Source organism: Macrobrachium nipponense, chromosome 35 (assembly GCF_015104395.2).
Source record: "Macrobrachium nipponense isolate FS-2020 chromosome 35, ASM1510439v2, whole genome shotgun sequence".
Classification (NCBI taxonomy): Eukaryota; Metazoa; Arthropoda; class Malacostraca; order Decapoda; family Palaemonidae; genus Macrobrachium; species Macrobrachium nipponense.
In genome coordinates, this window is record NC_061096.1 from 30,440,314 (window position 1) to 30,452,814 (window position 12,501).

At 36.6% G+C, this 12,501-nt stretch overlaps 1 protein-coding gene across 5 annotated transcripts in view; it reads left to right on the forward strand.

Annotated features, from left to right (window-relative positions):
- The first annotated feature begins 1,683 nt into the window (after positions 1 to 1,683).
- The window catches only part of LOC135208543 (uncharacterized), a 28,802-nt gene continuing 17,984 nt past the window's right edge, over positions 1,684 to 12,501 (forward strand). For 3 of the 5 annotated variants that reach the window (XM_064240843.1, XM_064240844.1, XM_064240845.1), the window contains exons 1-3: positions 1,684 to 1,840; positions 4,575 to 8,598; positions 11,451 to 11,588. In XM_064240843.1, coding sequence (XP_064096913.1) covers positions 4,579 to 8,598; positions 11,451 to 11,588 — 4,158 coding nt within the window. In that variant the 5' untranslated portion in view covers positions 1,684 to 1,840; positions 4,575 to 4,578. The remainder of the gene's footprint in view (positions 1,841 to 4,574; positions 8,599 to 11,450; positions 11,589 to 12,501) is intronic. The other 2 variants (XM_064240846.1, XM_064240847.1) reach the window with 1 other exon arrangement.

The window sequence follows — 12,501 nt, forward strand, 5'->3', positions numbered from 1 at the left end:
CCATTATCTAGAGGTAAGCTATATTTAGTCATATTTATAGCTTGGGACTAAATTCAGTTGGCGTTGGAACCCCCATTACTTTGTCTATCGCCTTATCATCTTTAATTCTAGCCAAAAGAAACTCGTGAGATCGAGAACGAGCAAGATGAAGGAAATGAGCTATGCGCGTCCGCGCGTTCAAAATGATTTTTGAAACATTTAGCCATGGAAATGGAAACCACGAGACCAAATGGGAAAGAGTTACAGGAACTCAAACTGTCCCATAAACATATCAAAATCGAATTGTTAGGAGAACAGCCAGTGACACGAGTGAGTGCTTGGAGTAGAAAAGATCAATAAATTACCAACAAAAAGGCCCAGACAAATATGTCTTCTCACCTCACTGTCGTGTTTCAGAAAAAGAAAATAAAACAGTCGATGATTAAAAATGATTTATAACCGAACATAATTATTTGGTAAAAGAGGAGAGAAGTAATTCCTGTCTTCGAGTCTGAGTAATTGAGATTAATGGAAGCATGATATATTTGACCAGTACAAAGATCACATTATATCTCTTGGAGTCAGAGGTTTCAGAGGCTGTCAGCATTAATAAGTGAAGAAGCAGTACTAAGGACAAAAACTAAAAATTCATTACTGAAGCATTTCTTCAACCAAACGAAAGGAATTGCGACGGTCGCAGATAAAATGCTGGTTTAATAGAAAATCTGGAATGGATATGGAATCATAACCGATAGCCTAAGTAGATCGATAAAAATTCATGAAGTTGTCTATAAAAGAATTTACTGCCCTGTTGAAGCTGTCATGCACTAGTGCAAAATAAGTTTGAAGAAACTTTTTACAGTAATGTGGAAGGGCTTTTTAAGCAAAGCGAAAATATATTTTGTTCAATTTTAATCACTAAGAAACAGACTGGAAACGGCAGAACTGATAATGTCGTGATATATGACTTAATTGGATACATTTCTTTTCAAGTCCCTCCCATCACAGAATCTGAAAGAGATTTTGATTTAAATAACGTTCAAAATAAGAAACCAATGGAACTGCTCAAAATGACTCGTGCATATTTGATGTCAACGTCATTATTCGTTTCAAAGCCAGCAGATCTTTTCTTTACCGATGACTGAACAAGATCTTAATTTCGTCGATGACGTGACCATGTTTCTTTAAAAGCGAAGGCTTGAAAAACAATTGGATATGGAGAACTGTATAAACTCTCGAATAGCTGTCCATCTAGTATAAATATTGATCACTTTCCATGCAAAGTATTACAAGGTGAAATTGAACATCAAAAGGTACTTTTTCAATTCTGCAACAAAAACGACCCTAAAATCCTACAGGAATGAACCAAACATAGTGTCTCGAGGATACAACGACACCCAGATGGAAACGCCACCAATAGGGAAATTCTTTCGATAGGGAGCTGTGTGTGATGGAGGCCACCGGGAGCGGAGATGAAGAATGCCTCCATATGGTGAGCTTTAAATTGCATCCATCAGCCTTTGTTTCATTCAAAACCGTAGAATGCCAGAATGACCAAAGTGAAAGCCATCGAGAATCTGTATTGGAGACGCATGCTACAAAGCAAACAAGGTCGCTTGAAGGAAGGCGTTCTTAGTTAAATGGAGGATGTGGAATGAAACAGAGGGGTGTTAGCCGTGCGGGAGTGGAGGGGGCCATGTATGTTCTTGTGCTGGTTGAGGCAGTCGCCACTAGGGGGCCGAGAAGGCTCATTGCTAGTCTAGACTTCATACAAGTCGCTCCGGCTAGGATTTACCATCAGTTTTGTTGGGAATGTGCGTAAATGGAGTGAAGTGACTACACGATTCTTCTTGGGAAACGCGTAAGTAACTGCAAGGTTGTTGTATTTTTAATCCTTTCCGTGGAAGTAATTGGTATAAGTGAAGAAATCAAAGACTTTAATCGTGACGAACCATCAGTGAACCTGAGAGACTACCGAGCCAGCGAAGAAGGCGAGAGCGGCTGTAGTGTCCAAGTATTTTATCGCAGTTTTTAAGTAATTGACACCGTGTGCTGTTGGTTTAACTAGTTGGCGAAGTTACCTACGACATATTGAACTGTCCCATTGGCCATTACTGGAAAATCATCGTGTCCAAGGGAAAAGGACGGTTTGTTTACGTGGCCAAAGAATATTTGTGCGTCTGGCAATGGGGCATTTCGTGTGGAGAACCGGGGAGGTCCGGTGGGGGTGGGAGGGTTGATTGAGAGAATCGGGGGAACTACAGCTGGTTGTCCCCCCACCCCGCCCTTGCGTGGGACCGCAACACAACCCCCAACCCCCATTTTTGTTTGAAACCCGGGTTTTACTTTTTATTTTACAGCTCAGCTTTATGAAAGTATTAATTATTAAAGAGATGATAGTTTTTTTTATTCTTAAATCGATATCAGTATCCAGTGTACATAGTTACTTGTCATTATAATAATATAAAATGAAAAGAAGAGTAGAGACTCGGGGGAGGTTTGCATTGGGGGTAGGGGTGAGCGAAGAGGATACAGTAGCAAAGTTGTTCCTACAGGAAGTGAGCGCTTCCTCACCTGCCCAGAAGGGCATCTGTATGCCTGAGATCATGACGTATCTAAGATTATTTAATAATAATTAATAATAATAATAATGGGATTCCAGGACTTTGTATGTTGATATTTTAACTTCTTTTAAAATGACTTGTCATCTTTTTATAGGTATATATTAGGGTTGATTCTTTTAATTGATTGTTGTTTATTACATGAGAAAATATGTTTACAAAGCACTTCATGTCAACCTTGACCATGATATAGGCTATTAATGAGTTCTACTATATGTGTAAAATCCTAACAACATCGAATACAATTCATCATTTATAAACACTGCAGTTGCCATGGTATATGGTCCTTAGAATTAATACGTTATGGCAATGTCTGTTAGTTGCCATGGATAGGCCTTAGAATTGATACCTTGTAGCAGTGTCTTAGTGTGGTCATATGGCTATAATTGATTTTTCATACTGTGAACATTCTTAATTACCTGTAGTGTATGTAGCATAATTAGCCTTCTCAGATTTTTTGGGTCTGATGCAAAAACAATTGTTGCTATGTCGATTTTATTTTAAGTTTATAATGTTGATAAATTGTTTATGCACTGTAATAAGTGACAGCACCTGTCATTCCTGATCATCATTGCTTTTAATTAGCATTTAGTGCACTAGTGCTTTATTTTTCAAAAGTAATAAAACTAGTTTATTATATCTCATCTTTTTATCACATGCAGAATATGATTATTATGAATTAATTTTTCTATTTTCATTTTATTGGGAATTGTAGTTATCGGAAGAATTATATGGTGAATGCTGGATAGTATTTATTAATGGTACATTTGATATGTACGGTAGTTTTGGAAATATAGCTTCAATAATAATCTTCAGAAAAAGTTCTGATATTACTGTACTGAATTTATGTATATATGTGTGTATATATATTATAATGTTTTTAATGTGTACTGGAAAGTTCTCATTTCATGACTGCCCCCTCAAAATATTTATGACTTTATAAGTGTCATACTTTTGTCGTTTGAGTTTCAATGCGTTGAATAATATTAAACAAGAATGTATTTTTTCTATTCAGTTACCCATGAAAAATTAAGTAATTTTTTTATTTCTGAAGTACTTTTTACTTTGTGTACTTAAATTTGTTATACCTTTATCAGATATAAAATATTTGGTGTTTCAAAGAAAATGTGACATTTTATTACATCCTCACAGCTGTTGGTATTTGTTTCTTAAAAGTTTTGAATTAGTTTCATGTCTTTGTCATCAGAGTTCCAGATACTGAGTGATATTGAATTTATTTGGTTTTTCTGTTCAGTGACCCTTGAAGAGTTAAGTAGTTGCTGTGTTTCTATAGCACATTATACTTTTACTGCACATTAACATGCAAAGCCTATATCAGACATACAGTATTCAGTGTTTCAAATTATGAAAATTTTTTGTCAAAATTATTTTCATTTTATTGTTTAGTCTTCTACTTGTAGATTTTGAATGATGGTTTTTCAGAGCAGTGTGTTACTTTCAAATAATAAAGCTTTTATTAATTTTATGTTTATATGGGTTATGAGATCTATTAAGTCCAGTAACTTGATACCTTTAGGTGTATAAGAGCTATATAATATGAATGTTACCATTATTTCGAACACAGAGGTAAATTGATGTAGTGTCAGGATCCATTACTGTATATGTATTTAACATGTTTTTAAGACTTGATGTTTACAGTTCAGAGTCAAATACTTTTTTAAGTCTGCAATCATATGAAAGCTTGATAAAATTAAACTTGCTTTGAAAAGGGATAGGTCTACCATTCATGGCAGTAGAGAGGCTGTAATTAAGTGACTAAGTTAATATCTTTAGGTTGCAGTACAAGTGTTTAAGAATGTATTAACCTTAAAATTATTCATCTTAAATTTCCCATAATTTGGTAACATTCAAGGAAGTGCATAAACTGATATCTTGGGTTGGGTTAGTTGAGGATCATTTTTCTATTAATGAAAATAGCTGGAATGTTAAATAATAGTCATTCTTGCCCTTCAGGAGAATGCAGGAAGTTGGCGATGAACCGGATGTGCCTAAGGATGTTAGCCAGGAAGAACCAACGCTGAACCAAGTAACTGAAAATACCAACAGTCAAGTCAATGAAAATCAAGAAGAAATTAATGTAGAAGCCACAGAGAATGCTGATATACAAAATGAGGACATAGAAGAGGAGGCACTTCATTTGGATCCCTCTAATGAGGATGCTGAAGGTGTAGTAGATGAAAGCGTTGAAGGTGAAGTAGATCTTCAGATTTCTGATGCTGGAGGAGCTCTCCAGATAGATGATACTGTAATTGGAGAGGCTCATGAAGAAAGTGAACAATTGCATCATGATGATCCCATTGAAACTGAGGAATGTCAGGAAACGAATGAAACTGAAGAAGTATCACAGGAAGAGCCTGTTATTTCTGAACACATGACTGAGGAACACGAAGAAATGGTAATTGATGAAGAGCCCTTTGTAAGTCAAGATATTCAAGAAAATGGGGATCATTGCCAAGAGGAAGCAGCTTTATCTCTTCAGGAACAGAGTTCTGAAAATGGACCTGATTTGGAATGTGACAACAATGATGATCAAAATCACATTGAGGAAGAGGATGTCATGAAGGGAGTTGATGAAACTGGGGAAACTGAGGTTTCAAATATTGATGGCACTTCTTCCCAAGGTTTGTCGGTTGACCAGCAAGATAATTATAATGTGTCAAATGGAACAGGTAATGAAAATTTGGAAAACTTGGATGTGGAAAATGAAAGAGAAGAACACAATGAAAGTAGCAGCCAAAGAAATGAAGAAACTTTAGAGATAAAGGAATTTGGGGATGATCCTGAGGCTGGGGAAGGAGTTGAAGATGATCCAGATGACATGGATGTAGATGGACCTAATCATGTTGGAAGTGTAGGTGATGAAGCTGTAAATGGAGATATAATGGAAGATAGTGGGAGCAGTGAAACTCTGAAAATCAGTACCATGCCATCAGAATTTAAATCATTACCCCAATGTCGGTTAAAACGTAACTATTCGTGCATGCACTGTGGTTTCAACACTCAAAACCCACGAGAGCATCTTTACCATCTTAGAGATGAGCATGGTGAGAGAATGAAGGTGTTTGAATGCCCCCGTTGCATTTATGCTTCCAAAAATCAGCAGAAGTTGATCCGTCATGCCCGGATGGTGCATAAGTTAAAAATCAAAACAAAAGAGAGTAGCACAAGTCCGTATAAAAAGAGATCAAAATCTCCTAGAGCTAAAGTTTCACCTTCAAAATCATCAAGAGGAAGTGTATCCCCTGGGAAGTCATCTAGAAGTTCTCCTGGAAAGTCACCCAGAAGCTATGAAGGCACTGATGGCTGGGATGAAGAAGATGATGAGGATGATTATTTAGATGATGATGAATCCTCTATGAAGGATGGTGAGAAGGGGTCCTTTAGCTGTGTGCAGTGTGATTATACCTGCCGCAGCCGAAAGCTTTTGAACCGTCATGAGACAACTTTTCATTTGAAACGTCGATTCTTTCGATGTGTGAAGTGCAATTATGTAACGCACCTAAAGGGTCGATATACCAAACATATGAAATACCATCAGTTACCTATTTTGAAATGTGAATATTGTGATTTCAGAACTCCATACAGGTGGAATCTAGATCGCCATATGAAGAACCACACAGAAGATTGTGGTGAATATAAGTGTCACTTATGTAATTTTACAGCTCAAATAAAACAAAGCCTCACAGTGCATATTTCAAATCATCACTTGACACCAGAACAAATAAGGGAGAGAGAGATGAAGAGGACAATTGGGATAAGTGATCCAGCTGATTGCACATCTGATGACCAAGAAATGGAAATGATGAGACTTGAACGAGATGAACATCCAGATGCCTTACGTTTACCAGGAATAGACTATCCAGATTCGCCCTTTGGCCAAGACAGTCATCATAATGGTAATAGTTTCAGAGTTTCAAATATTGACATGGGAGGAACTGAAGATTCACAGGTTAATGCTGATGACAGCAAAGATGAAGATGGTGAGCCCAAACCAAAGAAACCAAAAATCAAGATAACCTTGAAGAAAATGAAGGAACCCAAGCAACAGAAAGATACATTTTTTCAAGAACTCAATGAAAGACATAATTTTGAGGAGGATTTCATTCATCCAGATGATGTTGTACATCGCCATGGCAATGTCTACATTAAAACTTTCAAATGTCGTGTGTGTTCTTATAAGGCTGCTTTCAAAAATGAAGTGTCACGGCATGAAAAGAAGATTCATAGCATACCTATGCCAAAGTCTGAAACTCATTCTAAAAAAAGTAAAAAGTCACCAAAATCATCCAGATCTCCTAAAGAACGGCCTGATACGCTTCAGCAGATTCTTCAGTACCCTCAGTCTTTCACCATAAATGAAGATTATGAGCCAAAGATGCGGAGAGAGTCAACAGAACGAGCTAGCCCAGTGGAAAGAAGAGAATTTGATCACAGAGAAAAGACCAGCACTAAATATCATAATAATAATAACAACAATAGTGAGCAAGGAAGTTCAAATTCAAGGTCAGCGGATGATTCCTGTGACTCCCAAGCGGCTAGTTCAAAGGAATCATCACCATCTAAAGATGTGAAGAAGAAAAATTCGTCATCCTTTTTTGATAAGCTTCAAGAGAAGATATCGACTTCTAATGTACAAAATCTTGTTTGCCAGTTCTGTGGACATGAATCTAAATGTCTCTCTGAAAGTGTACGTCATCAGAAGTTGCACTTGAGTGCAAAAAATATATATGCCTCAGCCTCACTCTCTACTAGGTGCCAGTTCTGTCGACATCGATGCAAAACCACTGATGATTTGGTAAACCACTTGAAGTTATGCCCTGAAGCCCGTAAAAATCAAATCATGGATTCTGGAAAAAGAGTAAGTGGAGGTAGACATGATGAAAATGATGATGATGATGACTCTTATCAAGATGATTATCCAGAGGGAGCTCCTGAGAATGAAGAGTCTATGAATGATGATAGCAAAGATGGTGAAGTGCAAGATGCCCTTGAAGATGATAAACACCCTATGGAAAATAGAGTTTTTGTGTGGAATAAGTTTAGAAGTCAGGAAGAGAAAGGTGAACAAGAAGTTGATGAAATTAAACATAAAATGGAAGTTGAAGAGGACAGTGACGATGATAGAGATAGTAAGTCTGACATTTTGGACACCCCATCAAAAGAATCTAGCAAAAGTCCTGTAATGATGGACTACCAGTTGGACTATATTGAAAGTCCCACTCCCCAGGGCAGTCATTATTATAGTAAAAGGGTGTTCAGATGCCCTCAGTGCAGCTTCTGGGCTACAACTGCTTCTCGTTTTCATGTTCATATTGTTGGGCATTTCAATAAAAAACCATATAATTGTTCAGAATGTGGTTACAAATCTAACTGGCGATGGGATATCACGAAACACATCAAGTTGAAGACAACACGAGACAATAGTCATCAGAAAGCTGATGTTGTTATTACAGATGCTACTGGTGAGAAAAATTATGAAAAATATGATCGCTACCTAACTGTCATTCAACTTGATGAAACCAATGCACACCGAACGGAAGGTGGTATACCAAATCGGAAGGGACGCCCTAAACGTACTCCAGAAAAAGATGAAGAACCTGAATCTGACACTCCAACCACCTCACCAGTTCGCAAGCCTCCAATGGTAACTATTCCAGTCATGCCACGTTTTCAGTCATTGCCACGTTTGACACGCGCACCTGCTCCAACAACAACTCGGCCAGGTCCAATGCCATTTGGACCTATTTTGCCTGGACCTCAAATGATGGTTCAGCTTGCTGGAAGTGGGTCTGCTAACACGTCTAATAATGCAGCAAGACCACCCCCTCCGTTGAGTCTTCGAGGGTCAAATCCCACCAAAGTAACGGCCACAACAACAGCTACCTCTCAAAGTTCAAGTGGCAAAGTGAACAGTGTGGAGGAGAGTGCAGCTACTACTCCAGCTATCACTGCTCAGTACCAGATCATTACTCCACAGGTAAGGCAGATATGATGCATGTTTATTGGTAGTTATACTGTTGACATACCATTTATGATGAAATCTGTATCAATTGTTGTACCGGCCTCATAAATAATTAACTAACAGCGAAATTAGGGAAGACAGTAGTAGTAATTGTTTGGCTGTATAGCAGTTGTTTTTTGGTAAAAAGATTTTGTAATCACATCAGAAAGTCAGCCACTGTTAACCGTCCAGCTGGTTTTGCTGAATTGTACTCTGCATGTCATTTATAACTTGGATTTTTTCTTTTTATATCACTGGCACTTTAGACAGAAACAAAAGGCTATGACGGATGAAAGGCTGAAGAATTTGTAACTGGAATGTTTAAGAATGTTGCAGTGGTGATGATGAGAAATTGGGAGAGTTCATTTATTCATTTTAATAGGTGACCTAACACCAGTGCATTAACAGCAATCAAGAACTGTTACTCTTATTTTATTTTGAATTATTAAAAGCTGCTGCTTGATGGTCTCATTTTGAATGATGGCCTCTGACGGTTAACAAAGGTTAACTTTACTTGGAGCAGTGCTGCCATGCTGGCTATGTCTTGGATTGCATCACAAAGGAATAGAGAGCAAGTTTTTTGTGAGCGTACTGATGCTTTAGGGACTCCTGTTGGTGTTGTACTGTTTACCTGCCATCCTTTATCGCATCCTTGCTTTCCATACCCATTCGGCTATTTGCCAAAAAAAAAAAAAACTTAAGGTTATTTTTAGGTGAAGGCTTCACTGCATTTTTTTTTTAACCATAAATGCTAAGCTTTCAGTGTGCTTCACTGTTGTAGGACAATGTAATTTATAATTCATGGTTTTAACTATAATATGTATTTGGATAGCTTCACACTGTTTTGTATGCATGTATGGTAATTTTTCATTGTTAAGTCATTTTTATCCTTTGTGGCACATTTATACACCGTAGTTTGTCAAAAGTTTACTTAGTTTACTTACGTGTTTTAAGTGATAACCTCAGTTGAGTAGCTTCCCCTTTTCACCAGTTGTAAATTATTTATTAGTGGGTTTTGATTGAATCTTTACATACTTTACATACTTTTATTTTGACAATGATACAAATATTATTTTATAAGTGCAAGAAGTACTGATGTAACCTAGCTGTGTGTTGCAGACTCTTGTTAACATGGCTTTTGCAAACAAGTATAATGCATAAGACAGAATCAAATCAATGATATCTGTATTCAGGGTGATTTTACTCACATTTCCCTTGGTGCCCACATTTCCTTTGAAGGCAACTACTGGTATTTGAAATTTACCAGGGTTGAGGTCTTATGAAACTATACATAACTTGTGGCTAATTTAATATAGAGCCCTACATGAGTTGATTTTTGAAATATATAAGAGATTAAGTTTTTTTATTTGAGGGTTTTTCAGTTACTGAGATTCAGTGAAACATTTGTTACTTTAGCCTGTCAGTTTAGATACTCACTTCTTGCTTATTGTTTTTTTCTTTGTTAAGTGAATGACAGTCAACTCCCTTAGAACAGTTAGGTTCCTGCCATTTTTTTAGCATCAACCATAGTTGATACATTAGTACTATGGTAGTTTTTTCACTAGGATTATTATGTAGGTAGTGGTCTTTCTTTGGCTTTAGAGATTCATTCCTGATATATTGCTTAGAGTTGGTTTAAGTTAAGTACTACGTTATTAGTGTTTTTTTTTTTCCCTATTAGTACGTATATACTGTTGAGAGAAAATTCATTGTTACAATTTTTTTAACTGCATATTTCATTGCTTAGCTTCATGTGTGCATGTTGGTTTCATGTTTACGTTCACATCAGTGAAGCTTTTCCGTAAGGGTCATGATTCAGGTGCTGACTATTATAATGCTTCATTATCCTTACACTCTAGTTAATCACCTGAATTTTATTTGAAAGAAAATCCCTCCTTATATTAATGCAGTTGTATTTGGCCATATATTTTGTTGCTGTTACTGTTTTATGTTAATTGCTGCCTAATGTGGATATTTTTGTAATTTGTCTCCAGACTTAGGTTTGAGCCATTTATATACCCCATTCAAGGGTCTAGTAGGTTCATATTTTTGCTAATCAGTAAGAGGATCCATCCGGGTATGCATAAATTTGAGGCCCTTTGGCATGGCATTTAGAACACACTGGAATTTGGTATTTAGATTAAACTATGCTAAATAATTAGATGTTCCTTTGCAAAATTGGACTGTAGCCATGATTTTTTTTCCATTTTTTTCTTTTATTTGGACAAAGGGGTACATTGCATATTCTAAATTATATACCTATAAGCTGTTAGCCAGTTTGGGGTAGATGGCATATTCTAAATTATATATGAACTATATTAGCCACTTTGACTTTTAAACTTTTGTAGCTACAAAGTAAGCAGGCATTCAGTAAAAAGGTGCTTTAATGTAAAACATTTTACATGGTTATGGTTTTAGAGTTTTGGTATAAAGTGTTATGCTTATGTGTTGATAATTCTAGATCTTGTGTGTAGATGTATAGTCCTGTTTTTGTAACGAATTGCTGGATGCATAATTAAATAACTTGTTGCTGTGTAGGATTGTTTTGTCATTAAGCTCCATGGTGTTTTAAATACTTGCTAAGTTTTATGCTGAGCTAAGCTTTATGCCGAGTTTACTTTTGTAATGTGCTGGTTAGTGACCTCTCAAGGTTTAGTTTATACACAGTCCATGAGACGTGCTTTTATCAGTTCAGTTTCTTAATGTGTCCGTGTGTCTTTCTGTGATGAGTGCAAGTGCTCTTGTAACTACTTGTGTCTGTATGCATAATTCGTTGAGTAGAGTGCGTACTGGTTTTCAAAAGTTCCAATGTTAGTGTGGTGTTGCAGGGGGCAGTCAATACCAGCCTGGAGACACTACAGCTACTTGCTTCAGGGTCTACCAACTTATCTAGGCTTAAGAAGCTCCAGAAAGATTGTGTTGTGAGGGCGGAAGAAAAGGAGAGTCAGAACCCGAATTCCCATCAGGTGAGACAGGATGATAATAAGGGAGGTCATCAGGAGCTGTGACTTGAAAAATTTAAAGCCTGTTTAGTATTTCCTCTTTTGGTTTAGGGCCTATAATGTTTGATGAATTAGGGAAGTGGATTGCTCCCTTATGTTTACGTTATTTTTGTGATTAATTTTATATGCATGGCATAGGTCCTCAATAGCGCCTACTCATTTATTTTTTTCCCCCTCCAGATTCACATACACAGTAGTTTTAGAGCACATGATTGAGCATGGCACTGCTTGACATTTTTTAGGAATTTTGGTATTTTTAGATATGCTTTTACTTAAATGACCAAATGCATCTAAACTACTTTTGCATTATATTTTACCATGACAATTTTTTTTTTATGTTGAACAAGTTAGCAGAAGTCATTGAAGTATTTAGATGACATTTTACTCATTTTTAGAGAATTTGAATTGAAAGTATGATGGCATGATTTTTTTTTCTCTCTCTTTCACCCCACAAGTAATTATTTATATCATTCGTCGATGGCAATCGCTCATCAGGGTATATTTTACCAGTGGTCATTCAATAATAGATGTTTCTGAAGTGTTTATAATTGTCATACTATTAATATTGAATTTAGTTTTACTGACTATTTGTATGACTGAAGGTGAGTCTAAGGGAAGCAGAATAAACCACTGGCTTGTGTAATCATTATTCAAGGGAATTGTGAAGTTGTTGTATTCATTTTGACATTTTGGAAGAGGTGGGACAGCCTCTGTAGAAGTACAGTATGTAATAACTAGTATTCAAGAAGGAGGTAGTTAAAAAATTTAATTCATAGGATTAGCTACTTAATATGTCATAAGTATTCCTGTACTATGATGCAGAATTTCTTAGTCAGTGAGAATTTTTGAAGTTTATACATGCATTATTTTTAGAGGG